Source organism: Delphinus delphis, chromosome 2 (assembly GCF_949987515.2).
Source record: "Delphinus delphis chromosome 2, mDelDel1.2, whole genome shotgun sequence".
NCBI lineage: Eukaryota > Metazoa > Chordata > Mammalia > Artiodactyla > Delphinidae > Delphinus > Delphinus delphis.
In genome coordinates, this window is record NC_082684.1 from 81129474 (window position 1) to 81153638 (window position 24165).

General features: G+C 40.1%; 1 protein-coding gene across 7 annotated transcripts in view; it reads right to left on the reverse strand.

Moving 5' to 3' along the window:
• Positions 1-24165, reverse strand: part of MEIS2 (Meis homeobox 2) — a 200552-nt gene that overhangs the window by 4583 nt on the left and 171804 nt on the right. For all 7 annotated transcript variants that reach the window (XM_060004968.1, XM_060004967.1, XM_060004964.1 and 4 more), the window contains one exon: positions 980-1038. In XM_060004968.1, the coding sequence (XP_059860951.1) occupies positions 980-1038 (59 nt within the window). The remainder of the gene's footprint in view (positions 1-979; positions 1039-24165) is intronic.

Consider the following 24165-nt stretch of genomic DNA (forward strand, 5'->3'; position numbering starts at 1 on the left):
ACACAAACACTTGATATTCGAGCACAGTTTTACAAGGTTAAACAGACTCAGTGGAACATTTGCTTTTTCACTCATACCAAAGAAAATGTAAACGTGGTAAATATAATATTTCAACTGTTTTATATTCTTCTCCAACAGGTCCCCGGCCTCCATCAGTGGAACGATATTTCAGTGTTAGTGGGGAAATTTTGCCAAAGGAAATTAATTTTCTTAAATTCTTTACACTGAGGCCACAGTTTAAATCTCCATCCCTTTGGACACCCTCGTGAGTGACAACAGTCATCACCTACATGGAAAACAGTTTTCCTTCCCATAGACCTCTTGCAGGACACCACAAGTCCTCAGTAAACTAAGGAAATGCCTATTTCGAAGCAGAATGATTAGGAGTTCACGGGGATGGTTCTGACAGTACCGTGTAACGACGGCTTTAGAGAAACTGAGAGACTCTGTGAGAAAAACCCACATGTGTTTTCCTGGGATGGATGGGAAGCATTTTAATAAAAAATAATGCTGGCAGTGCAGCAGGTCAGGCTTTAATAGAATATTATGAATAGTCAATGCAAATGAATGGATACAATGAGTTTAACAGGGGATGCTCCAGGAGTGAAAGCAATGTGCACACCAAGGAATTGTGGGTAAGGAGAAAATGAGAGTGTGCTAATGATTGGATGCAGACAAGCAATGAGTAATTCCAGAGCTCACAGTCAAACAAACTGCTTGTGGCACTAATACTTGTGCCCAATTACCAATTCAGAAAGAAAATAAAAAGCAGTGTCAGTAGAGTCAGGGTGGGAAATCTCCAATTAGCACCAATTAGTGAAGTTGCTTCCTAGAATGGAATTCTGGGGACATTAAAAAACAAATCCTCCCAGAATGCCTGATGGAAGCATTTCTTTACCAGGTGATGAAACTCCTGAAGTATAACTTGATGAGGATTTGTGCCTGTGGGATGTGAACACAGATATGAGTTGGAACTTGCCTGCTCGATTTGACTGGTCAATCATGGGCTGTACTATTCTTCTTCTGGCATTAATAAACCTGAAACAGAAAAGAGACGTCCAGTCAGCAAATGCAATTTCTGTGCTCCGTGAACACTTCTGCACGAAAGCTGCGGAGAATACAACACAGTCAAACATCTACTGAAAATTATCTTTTTAATTCAAAGGCAATTTTCCCTCTCCATGTTCAAAAATAGCTGACTGGATCATCTCCTCCATCATCTCATCATCAACTCAAAGCTGACTTGCTAAAAAGGCTCAGGAAGGGAAAAAAGTTTTCCCTGAGAAAATTTCTATTAATTTGCAATTGTGCTTCTGCCTTTTGAACAAGTCGGAATCTGGTTAAAGTTCACAGGCTGGAAGATTTTCCCTCTTTCCCTAAACTCGCCATCACAGGGAGACCCGGCTTCCCCTTGCAGCTGGTCATAAATGGAGACCAGGCTCTGGCACTCGGCTTTCACAAGGTATTGTTAGGTCAGCAAAGCCATCAATTAGGCTGTCTGAAGTTTTATCACCAACACAGCAGTAATAAGTGCTGGCCAGAAAGACTTCTGCTCTTCGGCAACTCCTGCAGTTTAAGCCTGTAAAGTTAGGGGTCACTTAGAGGTCAGTGCCAGCTGGGGGCGGCCTTTCCAGTCTAAGCTGGGACACCCAGGGCAGGGATAAGGTAACTGCCAACCATAAACCCAGCCACCTTTCAACCCACTAGAAAGACAGAGCCTCAGGTACACATGGTTGATATTAGAGCCCAAGAAACATTTTCAAATCAGGTGGTGGCTGAATCACAGGAATGTAAAGGAGAAGCACTTATTTCGTATAGAAGCCTGGATCTAATTTTGCTGGAAATCCAAAAATAAGTGCCTACTTCATGTTACTTTAATGTTTAATAATGCCCATCAAATATTCATGTACAGAGTAAGATGATAAGAAATCTCCTTTATTTCTTCAAATTTAATAAAAACAAAACAATTTTCTACCATTTGCGAGTTATACCCCTGTCCCCATGCATTTAACGACATGCATTCCCCACACGCTTGAGCTGATGCACAGGATTCACGGGCTGCATGTTTTCAGGGGGGACATGGAGGGAGGGGGATGCCTAGCATATAGCTAGCTGTTCCTGCAAAACATACCCATGGATGACGTTTCCCAGTACTCCCAGTTTCAAATCTTCAGTGCAGGGGGACTTCATGATTAATGAGTCTACATGGGGTCACAGGCAGGAACTGAAAACTCATTCTTTGAAATTAGCCAGGAAAATTCTAGTGTGTTGGCAGCTCTGCGCTCCCATGGCGTTAAAGTCCCTTCTGTGGAGGACAGCAGCCCACACCTGTTCAGGCCTCCTGTGGGCACTCTGGTGGGAATACAATTAGACTGAAGAAAAATAGCCTCTAGAAAACCAAAGGAGTCTTTTGCATATGGGGTTTGTTTGGCAAACAATGGACTTCTTTATTACTTAAGAAAGCGTAGCTCAGATTGTCAAAAAACATCACACCCCCTCAGGTTTGGGGAAGAAAGGGACAGCTTATGAGAGGTGAAAACAAAAAGAGAGTGGAAACTGCGTATTTATTCCCACTGGGCACCTTAAGTGGTGCTGAGGAATATCTGACCAGATAGATCACAAAGCCTTCCAGAAGAATCCCTCAAGTCAGAGAAGGAACTTAATGGTCTACTCTTTCCCTCACTGCTTTTACTGGGACCAAGGAGGACTGACCTGAGAGTTCCACCCCCAGAACTCTTTTCACCAGCTCAGGTTAAGACCAATTGAGATGCTCAGGAGAGGAGAAACCTTGCCTCTGCTCCTTGAAGTTTCTAATGGAGGACACACATGGCAGGGGTTTCACCTCTTTTTATGTGCTACTAATCCCGGTTTTGTTTTTTCTTATAGGCCAACTCTTTAGGTAAAATGAATTGCTATTTTTTCCCTTTTTAATTTCACCCTTTTACTCTTTTATTATTTACATCTGGAGGTTGTTCGCTTATTTATGTCTTTCTCTCCAGTTCCCCCAAACACTCCCTTCCTCACAGAGCCGCAAGGCATCATGGTCCTTAGTTCTCAGCAGGAGAACTCCACACTGTCTTCAAACAAATAATTACTGGGAAGGTTAGAGGTTCACTCAAAGGTCATTTCTTTGGATACTAGTCAGAATGTTTACATTAGTAAAAACGGGGTCATCTCAAAAGGTTGTTCAATGGGGGATCCACAACAATGCAGAACATTAAAAAAAGCAATCTGTGTGCTCTCAGGTCTTTATAGAAGCGCTGAACTTGGAAATGCCACTCCAGTGTTACATTTTCAACTAGTTACCATGGCATGGACTGGATGTTCACTAGCAGTTATGGCAATGGCCTTTCTTCGCCCAGTTCTACTAAACAAATAGGCAGAGAAGCCTCTGAAGGTTTTCACTAGATCCTTTTACAAAGGGTCATAGAGATTTTGCTTTTTTCACTAGGGCTCCAGTTAGCCTCTCTGAATTGTTGTTCTCAGACAATGTTTGTGATCCGTAGTGCTGTATCTTGCCAGATTCCTGATTCTACCACATTCTTTCAAATCACGCAGAATTTTAAAAACATATGGGCCCCAATTTTTCAGAAATCTCTTAACATACAACTCCTGCCAATTGTCAACTCCCCTGATCTTGGGATATCTTATAAACACCATAGATGTTACTATGAAAATTACCAATGAATGAGCTGACTGTAAGAACACTTTAACACTAAAAAGTGAAATTACCCCCCTGCACTGATGATCCACAGTCCACTCTTAGAAAACACACCCGTGTACATAAAATGAAGCCATTTAATTACAGATTTCAAAAATCCAATTAGGAGTAATTTTTATTTCTTTAATATCAGTAATGTGAAATTTCCAAATATGGTCTTTCCCCAAAATTACATAACATGAAAATTTTTTCCACTTCCTCTGATCTATATTTTAAAATGAAGTTATTCAGTGCTCAAACAGTAAACAGAATATCAAGTTTTGATTCTACTTAAAATCTGAAGAGTCTAAGTTGAAAACAGACTGATCTTCCATCTTTCAAGGTCCAAGCTCCATTCATATGGAAAAATGCAACTCACTGGTTCAAAGACAAAAGACATCTTAAAAGGCTCAAAAGGTTTCCTGGCTATTAAATGGGTCTTACAAAATAACATTTTGATGAGTTAAGTGTAAATGAATCAGACACATATGGATTAAGTTATCCTTGAATTTCACACGGGTTTAAAAACTAAGGGGAAAAGAGGGTGTTGGCAAAAACATTTTGGACTTTGCCAAACCCAAAACATTTGAAAAATTGCTGAAGACATCCAACTAACCAAAATGCAGCAAGATGCACCCAACTTTAATGAAAACCCCCGCAAGTTATTTCCAATCCAAAGACTGTTAGGTTTTTCATCTGTATCTGATATTAAAAAATTCTCTAAGTTGTAATGTCATCCCAGAATGATTCTGAAGTTGAAGACATATACTTTTCTATTGGTACAAACTATTTCACCCGAAATCACAGAGTCTTCTTAGATAGCTCTTAAAAGCATTCTGAGGTTTGTACAACTTGCATGTAAAATATGCCATATATGATAAATGCCATAAATGTGCTAGTAAGCCTAGTGCCTTATCCAGATTTCACTTAAAAAATATTTTTCATTAGCCTCATTGTGACTTTTTTTAAGGGCTAGAGATAATTCCATTAGTGACTCCTTAGGGAATGAGTACCCTAAAGTACACTAGTTCCATTGATTTGTATTGAACACAAAGTTAGTATCCAGGCTCACAAAAGCTCTGGAGAGGATCTACTAAGACTATCTACTTTCTCATTAAATTTTACTAAAATAGAAAATGCATTAGTATGTGTGATCCTTAAAAATTATATACTTAGACGGTTAGTTTAAAAATAACTTAATTACAGAAATAAATTCAATGACTTTCCAAGAATCACGAGGACTTTTTGAGTCAACTGAGAGTGAAAAAATATATATCTATATATTAAAAAGAATAAACCCAAGAGAGGAAAATATCATTGAAATCTCATCTTGTCTTGTTGGAGAGAGGTCTTCTGGAGACCTCTCCCACAACCCCACCTTAAGCCCCAACAAAAGAGCCAAACTTTTCTGCAACCAAAATCTGACGCGGTGATTTTTCTTTTAAAGTGTTTTCACTCCCCAGCATATTTCAGATTGATAGAAGTAGACTTAGGTGTCATTCCTGATTGTTGGTTGATTCCTTTTCCTTTCTCTTTCTCCCTCTTTTTAAATGGCTGATAAATCCCTCTTTCTGGTTCACTAACTTCATGCCCCACCTGGTAACCCATTCCTTTCGGCAGCATTCCTTTTTTTAGAAAGCGCAGGCTTCCATGGAGTCAACTGGAAAGATGCCAGCCCTGAAACCCTCTGAGGGGGAATCAAGAATCCCCAGAATTGAAGCTTTTGCATCGTTTGGTCTGGTTAAGGAGGGGAGCTGAACTGCTGAAGAGGGATCCGATCAATTGGGAAGAGGTGTTATAGGCAGCTTGGTGACTGGGGACCTGTTAAAAAATGAAAAACCTCTGTTTCTCCACTTTCCCCAGCCATGAGACTTCATCAGTGAAGGTGCTTATTCACAAAGCTTGCTACTGGTTGGGGTGTGCAGCAATGAAGCCTCAAGAGGGGCAAGTCAGTTATCAAGTTTCTTCATTTTTTTTCTTCGTTCACAAAGAAAGCATGTCTTTTTCTGTGTGTGGTTATGGCTAAGAGTGGGGCTTTCTCAATGAGATACATTGAAAAGGCTGAATCAGTGAATTAAGCAGGTTTAATGCCTTTGAATGTGTACCCTGACACACAGATGATTGAGTCATGTCTCAAACATAAGTTTTTCACAGGTGGCCAGATAAGTGGGTCTTTTTTCCCAGACAACTGTGAGCAAAGTATGGTAAACAAATGAGATCCATGGGCTACTTAGAGACACATTCATGGTTCATAATTAATTTCCCAGAGCTACAGCTTAATTTATAATTTGATAGATACTAGATTGGTCTACAGTTCTCAAAACACCATGAGCTAATACTTATAAATTTACAATATGAAAACATGATATTAATCTGGAATCACACACCTTTTGTAGCTTTATGAATAGGCCTTGAGCAGTGGAGTGTTTATGCTGACATGAAAGGCCCTGGGCAAAATTATCAAGTAGCTCATGCTTATCTTCTGATGACCTTTCTAATGTGTTCTTTCAAAATTCTTTCTTTTATCTAATTCTTCCCTCAGGTTAGGAGGGTGCACATAGGTTCGTTACTAAAATACCCTACTTTGGGTAAACGCTTCTCAGTTATTGTTCCATATTCCAGACTTCTCTGTAGAGCAAAGTGATGAAGAGCATGGGCTCATTCCTTGTTGTGTCACCTTGGGCAAGTCTATGTAAACTTCTAAGCCTCAGTTTGATTCCTATCTATAAACTGGGGCAAGAGTTGGGCCCAGATTGTTTATGAGGATTAAGGGAGATATTGCACATAAAATCTTTGTGCCACAGTATCTGGCACACAGTAAGGGCTCGTTAAATGTTAGCTTACACTCAAAATGCATCTATCTCATGTCCCCTCCTAAAGAGCTCTGTTCTCTTATGGGCAATAATTCAGACTAGGTGGGTTATTATTAAACAAAGCCATGCTGAGTTGATAACAGGGTAATAATGTGCTGTACCCCTGCAGGTAGCATGTGTCCATGCCATGGGGTCTTCCCAGAGATTACAGCTAATACAAGTGTATAATGCCATGGTGGGGATTTTAGACACTGGAGTGGGCATCTCCAGGGGGGCTGGGTAGTGGGGCGAGCTATTTTGAAATCACTCTCTTAACGGTTCTCTAGATCCTTGCAACTCTGTGTTCCATGGACGAGCCACATCAACATCCCCTCAAGCTTGTTAGAACTGCAGAAATATAGTGGTCCCCACCCTGGCACTACTGACTCTGAATCAATATTCTAAAAGATTTCCAGGTGACACATGCATATTTAAGTTTGAGAGTTTCTGCTCTAGGTCACATACCAAATACATGATCCAGTACTCTTACTAAGAATAGAAACTTGCAAAGATCAAGTTGTAATCAAGAACCTTAGCTGTGAAAATGCACATACTATTCTCTTTAGCTATGTCAGATCTAAACAGTCCTTTAATCACTTGTCTTGGGCAACAAACAATTTATAATAATTTAATACATTTTACTCCATTAGTACCTCCTAAAGGAAAAGTTGGACCAATAAAGTGTTCTTGTGGAAACTGTTCTCTCTCAGGAATGGATAGCAGGAAAATGGTAGATTTCTATTTTTATTTCATGTCATTCTGATCTGTTTGAGTTTTTAATAAGTATGATTATTTTCATAATTAAAAAAGTGTTTAAAATGGCCTGGAGAATTTGGCATCCTATTTGACTAAGGCATATACAGCCAACAGTAGAGACTTTTTAATAAAAGTATTTGAGAAATTCCTCTAAGATAGGGAATTATCTTTTATTTTCTTTATAATACTGAGCAACAATAAACACTATTCCATAAGTATAATCACACCCAATGGCGCGTAACAAAACATCCCAGCAGGTTATGATTTTGAAGCACTGTTACTCTTCCAGAATGCTATCAGATTATTCATGTGCGGCTATTTATCATGCACTATAAAAGTGATCTTTCAAAGCTACTTGAAAGCAAGGGAGGAGAAAATACACAAAGATCCTTAGCTATTCATATCTAGGATCTATCCTCTTAAAGATAAAATACTAAGTCAATAGACATAAGTTGTAGTATATTACCTCATCCTGTACATGATTTATTGCAGATGGAAATCAACTAGAAACTGAATTACTCTGAAAGTTTTACTACTGACATTAAAATTCCAGATCTGTATACCTACACTCCTAATAGTGCTTCTGAAAGCAATTCTTTACAGACACGGAAGATACATCTACAGCTTTGTTCGGCTCTATCAGCATAAAATGCAGGAGTAATTGTTCTCAAAATTACCAATGATCAAGTACCTGTTCATCTATCTGAACACTACTGCCTGACTGGGCTTCGAAAACTCAACCAGTCACCTGACAATCAGTTTCACACATTTTAGCCGGTTCTCATCATGTTCCTAGCCATTTCACGCTAACAGGAGAAGATCCCGACAAATCTAGTATCTCTTTAGCTTTCAACATCACCTTTGATTGGAGTATTAATTCTATATCCTACTTCTCAGTGGAAGCCACCTAAGCATTAACTTGCCAAAAATACACCAAGCTGTTTAGTAATTATGTATTAGCTATGTTTGAGGAGATCAAGGTGCACTTACATGCCCTATGCTATGGATATCTCTTTGATTAGCTTGTCATCTGCTCGGAAGAAGATGTAGGCGGATTCTCCCATACAGTCTAGCAGGCCAGCTGTTAGCTGCCTGTCAAGCCCTCAAGTGGACAAGTAGTCCAGGAGCAAAAATGTCACTCCTTTGATCTGGCAAGGAGCAGCTGCTGATTTATAGAGTAGGACTTTGTTCTTCCGTTCTATTTTACTTTCTTTCCTAAGGCAGAACCACAAAATCCAGGAGAAAAAAAAAAGTGCCGTTGCCGGCAACATCAACAAGCTCTGACAATTGCAACAGGGTTTTTCTTGGCCCGAACAAAGCTCTCAGGCATCTCCTTTGACGCTCACCTTTCCCCCTCCTCTCCCCCTCTCCCCACCATCTTTTGCAATGCGGTAGTTATTGTTTAATTCAGCTTCTGTAAATGGAATGGACTGTGGCCAGCAAGCCTGGGGCATAAACACACCTGTATGAAAGGAGTCTTATTGTAGCAACCATCTACAAGCAAGCTCGCATGAACCACGCGTTCCTGAGTTGAGAAAGAATGCTCCGTTTTTCCTGACAGCAAATTTTACCCTGAGTTTCTACTTTTGGTGCCACCAGCCTATGATGACCACGTTTGAACTGTTTCCTCTTCAACGGCATTACACTCTTTATATCCAAGAGAAAAAGGGATTCGATTTTTTAAACCTGTGAGCAAACAGATCCATCCAAAATGTTTATTCACCGTCTATAATATCAATCATTAAGCCCCGAATTAAACAACGTCCTGAAAAGCTTTTGCAAACGCAGTATCAAAGATGCCATAATGTTGATTTCGTTACCACTCATTTATACTGACACAGGCTTCCCTGAGTAATATATAAGGAAAAAAATCAACCACAAAATCTCCATAAGCCATATGCATCGCCTTGCTAAGAACTAAACTGGTTTCAAACGCATGATCCCGTTCTCAGTGGATACATCTGTCACGTCAGAGATGTCCTGTCAACCAAGTGGAACAGGAAACAATGTGGCCTTAAGATAAACTGTGAGAAGTCATTAGCCATATGCATGTACGTATGTGTGTATACATGCACGTACACATACATGTATGTATATGTATGCGTACACACACACACACACACACACACACACACACACACACACACACACACACCAGGCAGGCAATAAACTTTGCAGAGATTAACACCTGGCTAAGTTTTCTGTTCTGCTGCTGCTGAAAGGAAGGGTAAGAAGGGTTATCAACTCTAGAATATTTAGACATATAACCACATAGGTCAAAGACAGAAACTTTGTAGGCAGTGGGAATGCTGAAAATGATGGAGAAAAGAAAAGCTGCTAAAAATCCTTGTTTTTCTGCCATCATGCCATGTTCTAGTGTTTTCTCTTTTCTCCCCTTTCTCACTTTCCAGGGCAAACAGACATTTTTCTCAGCCTCATTCCTTGCTTTATCCTATGTTCCCCAGGGGTCAGTCAACAGTTATTCAGCACCTACTGCCTCAATGTCTCGAGAACTGTCCTAGTAGAGCTTTCTCTGGGAGTGCATACGTATCCCAGGGAGAGACTGGGTTCTGGAGGGGAAAGGTGAGGGGGTAGGAAGGGCAGCAAGGTGTAGAGAACAGGGATTATGTAAGGCCTCTTTTCATCCTTTTTTGGTCCTAAAAACTTTAGAATGAGTAAGTATTAAGCTCCACAGTAATCTGTACATGTGTCCCACACTGATAAATCTTCTACATTCTGTACCTAACAAAAGACAAGTTTAATAACAAAATATGACAAGATCATATCTAATAAGAAATTATATATAATATGTAAGTATATAATTATATGACTGTGTCCATATTATTTAAAATTTAAAAAATGCAGTTCAAGCCTTTAGAGCTTTTTACTCTTTGCAACCACAGAAACAAATTGAAAAGCACAATTTGAGAATACGTAATAATTACAAATCATAGCAGTCCACACTCAGTAAATAAGTGTGATGGAGTCAATTAGAGAAGTCAGATGACGGTTAATCACCGGATTCTTGGAGGAGGGAAGTTGGACCAGATTAAAAGCGTATAGATTATTGGGAAGGAAGGAAATAAGGAAATGGTGTGTGTGAAGACACCGAGGCAGATCAGGCTGTGCGCAAGGGAGGGTGCAGGAACTGACTTCAGACAGGCTCCTGGTTTTGGTCTGGAACACATGGCCACAGTTAATAGACAAGCTGGTGGAGGAGTTTTTATTTTTCCAGCTTTATGGAGTTGTAATTGATATGTAACATTGTGTAAGTTTGATATATAAGACTGTGTAAGCTTAAGGTATACAATGTGTTGATTTGACACATTTATATATTACAAAATGATCAGCACTATAGCATTAGCTAACACCTCCATCACATCACGTAATTACCATTTCTTTTTCATGGTGAGAACATTTAATATCTATTCTCTTGGCAACTTTCAAGTACATGATACGAGACTGTTAATTATCATCACCAGGCTTTGCATTAGATTCCCAGAACTTATTCATCTTCTAACTGGAAGTTTGTATCCTTTAACCAACATCTCCCCATTTTCTCCACCTGGGTGGAAGTTCTTGAGTAACAAACTGAACCTCTGAAATTCCTGAAGAGTGGAATGATGAAATATGGTGCTTGAGGAAGATGTATTTCTGAGAGCTATGTATGAGTTGATGAGAAGCTAGAAGCTAAACGGTAGAAAGCTATTCTAATCCAAGCAGAAGAGGGAAATAAAGTGAACTCAGACTAAGGTGGTAGAAATACAAAAGAAGTAGGCCATGTGGCTTGGCGAACTGCTGATGAAGTGTGCTTAGCTGGCAAAGAAAAGATACAAATATAAACGATATTAAAAGGATAAACCTGAGAATCTATGTCTGGTATGCTATGGTATACACTTGATGAAAATTGGAAATTTCGGAGGAATTCCTACTTGTTGAGATGAGGAGAGGCAAACTCAGCTTTCCAGATGTTGCCTTTGAGTTGACAGTGGGACTTTCAGGCTGACAAGCTCGTCAGGCCACTCAAGACAAAGGACAAAAGAAGAGTGAAAGTCTAGAAAGAAGCGACTTTAACTTCAAACCCCTCTCATCTCCTCAAATCTCCAAAACTAGATGAATATTGCAGGTTGTGGCAACAAGTATAATAAACTGCCTAACTACTTCCAAAAGAATTACTTCCTCTTCATAGATCCTGCAGATCTTACCAAGTCCTTTATCTAACAATGGCTGGTCAAGTTAATTGTCGGTAAAAACCTTTATTCCTATTAGGTCCAGCTTGCTTTTTCTTTTAATTCTGAGATAATTTGTGCGACTGGATTTACAGGGCAATGGTTATAATGTACTGTGTGCTGCTAAACAAATGGTGTTTCACTTCATACTCTGTGGAAGTTCCAAAAGAGTTTTAAAGATTGGAGATGGGAAAAATATATGGGAGACTGTTTGTTTTTAAGACAATTAAGGGTGGGTTTTCTCCAGGTAGTGACAACTAATTTAGAAGAGAATTGATAGGACAAAGTGTTCCATTGAAAAGGGACTCCATTAAGTGTGATGGCTTCCAAATTGTGTCCTCCTTTCAAACAGTATTTTTCTTTTTAAACGGGCTTTTAAAGTGAAAACTATAGCACTTCACCCAAAATGGTGTGGAAACAAATGGTTCTCAAGTGTCTATTCTTCAACTCAGGCCAAGCCATCCCAACACCAGCAATCTACAGCCACTTGGTATTTGGAGGGAAGGGGCTTGCATGAGAATGTCCCCGTGGCCCTTTCATTTGTCTGTGGGGCTCCTTTTTCTAAAGCAGCAGGGGAGACCTCAGAGACCAGCGTGGCATGCCAGGAGTGTTTGGATGGGCCAGGCTCTTATCCTTCTTCCAACTCTCCTGCTGGTTTAAAAGAAAGACTGTGGCAGAAGACACATGAGGAAAGTGGCAACATTCTTAGGGCCCTTTATCAATACCACTGCTTTCTTTAAATTGTAGCTTGGTCTCTTGTTTGAGAGGCTGAGATTTTGGCACTTTTAAAGGGAACCATAAGTGAGAAATCTCCTAGGTGTTAAGCTTTAGAGTGGCTTCAACCCAAAATAAGAAAAAAAAAAAATGAGATTAAAACACAGAAAGTCAAGTAATATTAAGAAAAAGATCCAACAAACAAAATATCATAAATATGCATATATGGTACAGTCTTTCTGTTTAAACCAAATGGTATTTAACCAGTTTATACTGGCATCTAGTCCAGGTGCCAAAGGGGGAAAAATCGAAGATTTAAAAAATTTCAAGGTCACTTCAAATAACCTATAGTTCTAACAGTTATACATCTAACAAAAATCTTTAAAAATTATTATGAAAACATATCCCATTATGTCAAGAGGCAAAAAAATCTATTCATAAACATATGACTTAATGTCTTCACATTTATGATGATCAGACATCAAAGACCAAATTCCAAATAAAATTTCTTCACTGCCTTTTCTTAATAACAAATTAAACATCTTTTACTTTGATTTGCAGCTGAGTAGCATTCTGTATCTTCTTCAGAGATGTTATATGCAGTCTTTCCAATGTGACGGTATTATTACCCACAAAATTTTTAGCATCATCCCGTAATCATAAAAGACATAAAATATATCTTTATAAATCACAAGAGACTCAGCAAACCAGCAGTTATGCCACATCTGCTTTAATCCTTAAATATTTTAGCTTTAGAGGGTTAGTGGATTTCTTTCCCCTGATTTGCAGAGAAATAAAGACATCAACTTTTGATTCCTGTGTTCCAGACAAAGCTATAGTCTCCAATAGACAAAGAAGCAAACACTTTGTACTGCAATTTGAAAGGATCTTTTTTTTTGCATATTCACATTTCACATCTACCAGAATTTCCTAAAGTGGCTTACTATTAGAAATAGAAGGGCTTCCCTGGTGGCGCAGTGGTTGAGAATCTGCCTGCCAATGCAGGGGACACGGGTTCGAGCCCTGGTCTGGGAAGATCCCACATGCTGCAGAGCAACTGGGCCCGTGAGCCACAACTACTGAGCCTGCGCGTCTGGAGCCTGTGCTCCGCAACAAGAGAGGCCGCGACAGTGAGAGGCCCGCGCACCGCGATGAAGAGTGGCCCCCGCTCGCCGCAACTGGAGAAAGCCCTGGCACAGAAACGAAGGCCCAACACAGCCAATAAATAAATAAATAAATTTATATTAAAAAAAAAAAAACCTTAAAAAAAAATAGAAATGATAGCATTTGAATGATCTCCATTTTCACAGTAAAGATAAAGTAACGTAAAAATAAGTTAATTTACAAATTGGTTTAATTGCTATACAGTAATGTACATATAAACAAAAAGGCAATTAATAAGCATAAAGTTAATATGCTAACATGCTAGGAACACACTATTTCTTCAGTCTGGGATGGCCTTTCTCCCATGGCTATCTGGTCAACACACCCTTCAAAATTCTTATCAGAGAACAGCTTTTGGAGGTAACGTCTCTGATTCCACAGTTTGAGTAAGAAGCACTTCTTCAGTCAGTAGCACTTATAGCTCACAGGCCCATCACAGCATTTATTCAATACTATAATCACAATTTACGTGTCCAGCTTCCCACCAGGTAGCCCTAGAAAGCAGAACCACATCTGAATTCTATGTTATTGAGAGTGTGTCAAGCATGCAGTACATCCTCAATAAAATGTATAGTGAATGAATAACTAAATGGCTGAATGAAAACAAGGTTCCTACGTCTCGGAAATAATGTTGAATTGAGAATGGAAGAGCCCAGCGGGATTTTCTTGTCCTCACTTTGCAAGTGGCTGAATAGCTGAAACCCTGATGAAATAATATTCCCTAGAATAGGGCAGAGCTAATATGGGAAATAACTCTGGCTTCCTGGCTCTGTGTAGTTATCTTTGCACTCAAAAACCACTAAAGATACAGACTAGAGGCATTAGCTGAAAGGTGTAAATCCATCTGGGCATTAGAGATGCCAGGCAAGTCTTGTGTACAGGGTTGAAGGAAGAGAAGGACTTGACTTGGCAGAAAGTGGGCACCAGACTTTTCTAGGCTGGTGAACATTGGCGCATGATAAGTCCAGTTGACTGAGAGAAGAGAATAAGCTGGGAGTAATGGGAACTGAGGTCAATGGAGTACTCTGGGGTGTGTGTGTGTGTGTGTGTGTGTGTGTGTGTGTGTGTGTGTGTGTGTGTGTGTGTGTGTGTTTGGGGACAGAGGAATAGTGAGTAGAAAGTGAAGGAGTAAGGTTTGTGAGATGGAGAAAGGAAAGAATAGAAAACTTTCTTAAAATATTTCTTTCTCATTATATCTTTCTAAGGAAGTTTTCCCAAATTGTGCTCTGAAGGACACTGGTGTCAATAGGTGTTCCTCCAAAACAAAGATGGTAGGTCAAAGTGTCGTAGGGAAACAGCACTAAGTGAAACAAAGTAAAGATGTGTTCTTCGCTGCAAGTGATGTCACAGCTTTTAATAGCTTTTTAATAGGCTAATATTATGAATCTCTAAGAGGGAATAATGGTACCAATCAATTCTTAAGTGTAGTTATTAAGATTTTGAGGGGCACTAGGGTTGCAAGGATTTGAAGAAAAATGAAGCAGTGTTTTTTTAACCAAAATTGTATTTTTAAATCATTTATCTATTTGAAAATAGGATTTCCATGTTCCTACTTCCCCAAGTCAGACCCAGAGATAGAGAATCATTTGAAGGGCTCTTGTTTTATATATTACCTGTTCACAATACCCCCTCCCAAGATTATTATAAAACCTGACTACTCCATTGCCCTTTGACCCCCAAAAATGTGCAGGCTGAAAATGTTCTCTAGAATTTCTCTATCTCAAAGGTAGTTTGATCATTAGAAGATGATGTTAGTCTGGGATGTCTTCTCTAACCTTTCCCTTTTGCTACTTTTCTCATAGTTTCTTACTCAAAGAAATACTTTAAAAAAAACAACAACTATCATTGGGTATTTTGCTATGTGTGCCTAAAATTTATGCTTCAAAAATGATTCAGAAACTGAAGACTAATCTTAAATCTGGAGTTTTTTTTTTTTTTGGCAACACCCTCTGCCTCTTTCATTAATCAGAACTAAAATTGGGCTGTGGCCATCTAACTTTAGCATGTCTATTACATGTGTTAGAGACTTCTGTGTATGGAGGGTGGGAGATGGGGAGGAGAGAGACAGAGGCAGAGACAAGATGGTGAGGGGAGCATGACATTAAGGAAAGGAAGAAATGAGAAGGGGAAAGAGACAGGAAAAGAGGAAGCGCTGCTTTGGATAAAGTACATCAATGCACATCCAGCTTCTCCCTCCGCTCCCCTCCCCTCCCCTCCCCTCCCCTCCCCTCCCCTCCCCTCCCCTCCCACCCCCGCCCCTGCCGATCCTGCTTTCTTGTTTACAGAGTGTACAAGTACAAAATCAGCTTTTACTTGTAACTGTGTTAAACACCACCTGCCTGCCCTCTGAACCTCGCTGTCCCAGGATGAGGTCAGCCCGGTGAAGGGCTCCAGTTCTATAAGCAATCCTGTCATTCAGGCTAACAGCAGTGATTCGCTCACAGGGGGCAAAAATGACTCAATTGTTGGGCTTATTGAACTCCAGGGAGCACAGCTACTCTATCATTACCATGGAGTGCAAACACCCTGAGCTCTGTTTTGGTCCACTTAAAATTGCTATTTGCTGTGAAGGATTGGCAAAGCAATTCTTAAAATGATGGGGGTGAAAGTAAGGCGAGTGCCATTATGGGCTTTTCCTTCCGTTTAAGCAGAAGTAAGCAGTACAGGACTCGTTCTGAGCCTGACCCACTTATTTAACCTTTTGTTCACTTTGCTGTATTAACATATATTAACTGGCTATATAAGCCCTGGGGGGGATAACCACCTCATGACCAAATTACAGTTCCATTTTCATGGGTAACCTCTCCTTGGGTGGAAATTAAACCCCAACAGAAATACATGGTAGGTCCACACAGAACTGAGGAGGGATGCCCTCAAACAAATGCTGAATGCCAGTCCTGCAAAGACCAGAGCAACCACAGAGAGGTTGGGTAAATTATACACTAGAGGAACTATTTGAAAAACCAAATAAATTTAATTAAATAAGTTACAAAATTATCTTCCCGTCTCTTATCTACTCCCCTTGGTTAATATCCATGACATACTGATGTTGCATAATTGCTCTTACGGAATGCTGCAGCTCAGAGCCATAATGAGCTGCCTTTGCACAAAGGCAGCAAAAGTGGTTTCCCTACAGAGTTATCTTCTCAATTATTTATACTTGCAACACTTTCACATAATGGCAGTTTTAAAATCAAACAAACAAAGCAAACCGTACAATAAACGAAGGAGACAAGAAGGTGCAGGGACCTTTTCTTTCTTTTTTGAACACCAGAAGGGAGAGGCAGGCCATATAGAGTCAGCTGAATTTGGTTCCTCGAAAAGTCTCAGGGGCCCTGCGACCAGATGACATCAAAGCATTTGAGACTGCCACCTTGGTGAAGGATTAGACATGCTCCGCATACCTACCTTGCTTTTAATCTGTCATATCCAAATATATAAAGGAATGCAAACTTAATTTTTGCCTTTTACAAATTGGCCTTTGAAAATTCCTAACCAGAAGACTTGACCCCCACTCCCAACTCCGGAAAAAAAAAGGTGCTAAACTGTCAAAACGATGTCAATGTACACAGAGAATGGCTGTGTGTGTCACAGTGGTCCCCCAGGCAGCAGAGGGGCTGGCCAGTTTTTACGGTGCTTGTTTCTACTGTCCACACCTGCCTTTGGTTAATCACTCAAAAACTTAACAATCAAAAGAGAAAAAGCTACTTTGTACTTCTACTAAATACGGATATACAAAATAAGATAAAGGGTATATTTAAACATTATGGTAAAATTATAATATTATTTCTAATATTTAATTGTGGAATCTCTTTGAAATGAACTGTTACTGCTGCCATCAAGTTCCAACTTATTTTGTTCCTAGCACTCAGCTTGGTTGCCTCTTCAGAGTAGATGTTCAATGTTAGCCTGGTTATTTTCCCAAGTTAATCTATAGATGTGCTTGAAGAGCTTATATTTTAAGAAATTAAAAGCGAACTTTCGACCAGACATACATTTTGGATCTGCATAAAATCTGCATTTTGTTTAAGATTCTCCATTAACAAGCATAGGTTCTAGCCTTTTAGGAGGAAGTTAGTTACCGTCTTTACTTAAAGAGTTATTCCTCATCAAATGATGGCCAGTCATGTACCTGTGATTAAAGATATTCACTATCAATGCCAGTGAAACACAGCTTTTTATATCACCTACCAGCCGGATCCAAAGAACAAACTGTTAAAGCAATTATTTCCTTAAAGTCCTGCAGAGAAAGATTATAAAGACACAGTAAAAATACTAATTGTAAAAACCTCAAAATTTGTCTCTTGCGATATGCACACACATTGAATTTACACACACACACATGCACATACATACACTTGCTTTTCATTAACGCACCTTACATGCCTTGTGACTTTAAATCTCTCTTGTCTTGACACAGTTAAAAAAAAATTAAGATTTTTTTTTCCCCCAAGTACACAGGTACTACTGTGAAAGATCAGAAGGAAAAAAATATACCATGCTGAAAGGAAATCAGACCATGACCCATAACCTGTCTGAGGACAGGCTGTGGATGGGGTCATCAGAGGGAAGAAGTTGGGACTGAGCTGGGATCCACTATCTTGTGTTGCTTCACTCCCGGGAATCCAATGAACTGAATATCATATTGTGGGCCACTTGCTGCTTCTTACACCTCCTCTTAGCCATGGAGAGCTAGGAATGAACTGTATTTTGTTGGCTACTTCCTTTCGTTCTGCCACTCTTACCTCCAGGGTCAAATCATTTGGTAGTGTGGTGGGAGCTGAAAGGTTGTGGACCCAATTCTACTTCTCAATATAAAACTACACCCTACTACTTCACCTTCTAGCAGCAGTAGACACCTTCACCTGAAAAATGATCTTTCCAGGTATGTGCACGTGTGGTTATGGGGTGGGCAAGGATAAAGGGTAATACATGGAGAATGCAGATGATGGTAAGAAAACTCTTGTGCCAGAAAATTAAAAACACAACCTTGTTGTAGTCAAAGATAAATCTGAGTGAACTTTGATGTACCGCAAATATATCCTATGCCATTCACAACATATTTTTCAAAGACACTGATGCAATAACTAATATTCGATTAATCATTATGTGAAAGATTAGTTAAACGCTGACGTCTAGAAGAGAGTTGGGTAGTTTTGGGTTTTTCAAATATGGGTAAGTTCTGAAGGGAAGTCTCAGATTCTGTGAACAGACTCCAATTCATCTGAAAAGCACTCCCTCTGGCAGTCAAAAGCAATTTAAAGGTCAGTAGATTATGGGTGGAAGTGAACTGGTTTGGAGAGTAAAACCAAAAGCTGACTGGGGTGAGAGGATATGACTTTCATCCCTGTGAGGGCTCCCACTGATGGGATCAGAAGTTGCTATCAGTGTCTTGAGTGCAGTAATATTTCAGGGCCCTCAATTCCCAAACATGATAGGTACGTAAGAAACGTTAACCTCGATTTTTTTCCAGCTTTCCTCAACCGCCGTTAACAGCCTCTCTCTTAGTAGAGCAGCCAATTAACCAAGCATTTAAAAAAACCCCACAAATCTATATCAATAGCTTTGCACACAAAAAGGAAGATGTGTGAAGTAAACACTTAATCATTGCTGTAAGTGATCTGATCCAGGATGTCTAACAGCCAAATAAATTGAAACAGGCTATGGTTGAAAAGACTAATTAAAAAAAAAATCAGAAGCAATAACATATTTCTCTCCTTTCCTTTAAGCGTCCCGTATATTTGCTTTTATGTTGTAGTTCACAGTAACCGGCCTTCAGCTTACCCTTGACTAGTGGCAGATCTGATAAGGGGTTGGCACAAATATATTGAACCTGGTTTACAAATCGTTTTGCAACTTCCCTTCCCAGATAAACATAACCCAGTACAACTTCTGAGAAAAAAAAAAAATTGTGTTTACTTGTCCTGTGCTTAAGGATTTTTTTCTTCTAAATGTTCCCTCAGGATGCTGGCTTGCAACCTAGAAAAAGCTTGGATTTCAGCTTCAGTCTCCAAGGTATTCTACGGTTCAGCTGGGCTGTGAGCTAGGAGGGAAGCTCTCTACCTTGCTGATTTAATTAACAGGATTCTTTTCATTATTATGGGGATTTAGTTTCTCCTTGCCTTTCAGTGTTTGTGAAACACTGATTTATGTTTTATATTTTGAAGGAAGATTTATTGTTCTTTGACAGCTGAGGCTTGGTAAATTCCTGGCATTGAAGGGACCCCAGGGAGGTGTCACAGTTGCCCTGCCCTGCCCACCTATACTCTGTCATCTCAAGGGCACCCCTCCAGAAGGGAGAAGAGCCATCAGCTGTTCAGTGCCCATCCCACTTCTCCTCCCTCAGATAATTACGCCAGCAGGGGTTGGCCTGTTCCCATTTACGAACGGTGGTGTTGGTAGGTTGATCAGCAAGCGTGAATCACCGATTCATTTATGTGAAGCAAACAGTCCATGAATCTTTGGGCTGGATCTAATCTCTTGATTAAATGGAGCTCATTGAATTAAGTGGTAGGCTGTGCTGTACTTATGACGATGACCATGGCTGAAGCGAGGGCACATTTTCTAAATAGGACAATATTTATTTATCAAAAACCAAAATATATTCGAAGTTAGTACTATGGAAAATCTGGCAGGGAGGGTCATCATGATTCTGTTGGATCATCACTCTTCTAAACTACACAGTCCATCAAATTCTGACTCAGAGAAAAAGTCAAACATTTAGTGAAAACTCTGGAAGACTCATAGCAAATTTATATTTTGGGTGAGAAGTGTCACTTAACGCCCATGATTTGATTATAATCAAAATCTCAGGGCTTCATAATTCACCTTCACTCATATTACTATAATTAGAAATTATTGAGCTAGGCACTAAACTGAGCGCATACAAGTAGCCTCTTATTTAATTCTCACGAAAACCTACTGAAGCAGGTACTATTATTAGATTCCCATTTTCTGGTTAAGAAACTGAGATTTGGCAAAATCTAATAATAAGCCTAAGGTCACATTGTTAGTAAGTGGCAAAGGTGGGACTCAAATCCAGTCCTTTCTGACTTAATATGTTCTTCATGGATATGTTATGCTGCCTCCAGGGTGTATATACTGATAGTGAAAAGAAGGTGTTATAGGCTGAACTGTGTCATCCCCTAAATTTATATGTTAAACTCCCAATCCCAGAATGTAACTGCATTTGGAGATAAGGTGTTTAAAGAGGTGAGTTAAAGTGAAGCCATTAGGGAGGGAGCGGACACCAATATGACCCACGTCCTCATAAGGAGAGGAAGAGGCAACTGGGATGCAGGAGCAACAAGGAAAGACCCTGTGAGGACACGATGAGAAGGCTGCACCTGCAAGCCAAGGAGAGAGGCCCCTGAAGAAACCAAAGCTGACGACACCTTGATCTTGGACTTCCAGGCTCCAGAACTGTTAGAAAATACATTTCTGTTGTTTAAGCCACCCGGTCTGTGGTATTTTGTTAGGGCTGCCATGGGAAACTAATGCAGAAGGTAACATGGAAACAAGAGCTGGAAGAAAAGCAAATTTTTGCTTTGAAAACATGGTCACTTCCTCTGCATACCCACTGGAGACACCCTACCCTTGATGGCATGAGCTCCTGTCAACCCTCCACACACGCTACTGTGAGCCCCTGTTTCCGTTATTAAGAGAGTGAACGCTGGAGAATGTACATGGGATGGCTAAAGCACTCAGGACAGAGTCAGGAGAAGTGTGCCGCTTTATGGGTGAGAAAGGCCGTGTTGGTCCATCAGAGAAGGGAAAAGGAAGGAGGCTGGTGACGCAGGTGGAGATGGTTCTGGAGTTATCGAAAGGATCCGCCTGAGCATAGCCTCGCCACCCCCAACACAACTGGGGGCTATCAAGTTAGGAGTATTTAGGGTTACTCTTCTTGTCTTCTCAGGAGAGGTCAGCAGCTGAAACATCTTCCGAGAACCAGGTAGCATCTTTTTTTTCTTTTTAAATTAATTAATTTAATTTATTTTTGGCTGCATTGGGTCTTCGTTGCTGTGTGTGAGCTTTCTCTAGTTGTGGCTCGCAGGCTCCAGAGTGCAGGCTCAGTAGTTGTGGCACGTGGGCTTAGTTGCTCCACAGCATATGGGATCCTCCCGGACCAGGGCTCGAACCCACATCCCCTGTATTGGCAGGCGGATTCCCAACCACTGCACCACCAGGGAAGTCCCCAGGTAGCATCTTGATAACAGCCTGATCATGATCTTGTTTAGTTCTAACAGACCCTTTACCTGATATTCTCCCATTCAGGCAGGAAAATGGAGCCAATGTTTAGACCAAACATAAAATGGCGCCTTGGAAATTGTTTGAGTTCTAGACCAGAACTTTTGTCTTAATCTAGATTTATAAGCCAGTAGGTTCTAAGGGAGAATAAAGGAAAAATATAGAAAAAACATCTAATTCCACAGTGGTTAGCGTTTCAATTTTTTTTTTTTTAATCAAGAAAAATGAGTGTGGGGATGTGGTCCAACTGGTGGAGAAAAAAAATACACTAAAATGAGCTTTCATTCCTGATTCAACAAATCCAAGCTAATTTTCTCATTCATCAGTTCTGCAGGGTTATATGAGATTTATTCTTTCAAAATTTGAATTATCTTTGTTTATTCAGTGTCTATCAAGAGCCCGAAATTCAGAGAGTAGCTCTGTCCTCACAATTCAGGCTTCCTAAGTTTTCTCACAAAGTATCCTCTGCAGATTTTAATCTTCAACCACACTCTAGGGAAACACCTGGGTGAAATGTCACCTGGGGCCACCAAATAATCACCACACTGAACATAACCTAAAAGAGTTTTGGGTCCACGAAAGAAGGAAGCCAGAGAACACTGGCTTCCTTCTTTCATTGAAGAAAATGAACACAATGGCGAGGAGTCTGTGCCATAGACATGCATAGGATTTCTCTATACATGGGGAAGAGTTGCACAATGGAGGCCTCTCCTTGCCTTTCTCATCTCTACATCACCTACAGTGAATCCCATTCCCGTTATTCACACGGTATATTCTCCCTCTGAACAGTCTCCTGACTGTCCTGTTTCATCTCCTTCCTCTTATTACTAGTCTTTGATTGCTTGTAGAAATATTGAAGAAACAATGCTTGATCCCGTGAATAAAGTTTTATTCAGTTTCTGCTGCCTAATTGGCATTGCACTGAGAGCCTTACGGGGAACCTGTATGAGAAGCCACATTTGCCAAGTGAAAAAAAGCACTAGATTTGGGATTAATTTCATGCCCCAAGGATCTCCTAATTTAATTGGACAAACAAGATGATACACCTATCCGTCAACATGTTAAATTTGATGTGATGAGAGAAACAGCACAACTTAATGGAAGGAGCATGGATTTTTAGAGGCCTGGGTTTGAATCCTAACTGTATCACTACTCTGTGGTTTGGGACATGTTCTTTAACTATTCTGTGTCGTAATCTCCTCAAGTGTAAGATGAGAGTAAATTATATGACCTACTTGAAAGGGTTGCCCTGAAGATGAAATGTATTGGAAAGGCATCAGAACATCATCTGAGAATTACACAAAAAAAACTTAAGTCATTCTAAAATAAATTTCCAACGTTTACAATCCTCCAAACACTGCAAGGCATACACAGATGAAAAGCTTGAGTCTTACTCTCAGAAAGCTGGGGGTTTAACAGTAAAGAGATACCATGCTACAAGATGAGAGTCTGGGTGGCAGCACAGTGGCCACTGGTATGCAGAGAGGATGGACATAATGTGGGTGAGGCGGGAGGGGGACAGGAGGCCTTGGGCTCTTTCCTGAAGGATTCCAATAGGTGGAAATGGGAAAGTTAGAAGGAGGGAGAACATACCAGGTAGAGGAAATTGCTTAAGCAAATGCATAGAGAGAGCAAGTGTTTCGAGCTAAGACGCTTTGTAGAAGAGGTACTGGATTGAAGTAAGGAGATAAATTTGAATCCTGGTTTGCAATTTCCTAGCTATTTGACCTCTCTGGTTCAACACTTCTCATCCATAAACTAGAGATGATAGATAACTCATAAATTTATTGTAAAGATTAAGTGTTTAGCTAAATAGTTGGCATATTTGGAATACCAGAAATTGTTAATGTACTTTTTTTAAGTCTTGGAAAGGGTAATTAGAAAAACTCCCAATATTACCAAAATAACCCTAATGCATGTCTAAGTTATGTGCTCAGTGGCTCAATCAAAGCATTCATTTCTACTATCAATTAAACATTGGAGGAAGAGCTTCAAAATTTATGTTATTAACTTGAACTTTGTCATTATTTTATCTACAATGAAACATCATTGGAATGTCAATGGGAAAAAAGGAAATAGTAAATGAGACAACTTGAATTTTCAGCGATTTCATTAGATTTTGCCTTCTGGGTGTTTTGTTTTGTTTTTTTGGGGTTTTTTGCGGTACACGGGCCTCTCACTGCTGTGGCCTCTCCCGTTGCGGAGCACAGGCTCAGGACGCACAGGCTCAGCGGCCATGGCTCACGGGCCCAGCTGCTCCGCGGCATGTAGCATCCTCCCGGACCGGGGCACGAACCCGTGTGCCCTGCATCGGCAGGCAGACTCTCAACCACTGCACCACCAGGGAAGCCCCCTTCTGGGTGTTTTATTTGTCTCCCTACACCAGCATGGATAAGCATAAACCCATTGGTGGACCTTTGTTCAGAGATCACAAATTATTCATCCAAATATTTAAGCATATAAGAATAACATACTTATCCTATTTGTTGTTCCCTGAAGTCAA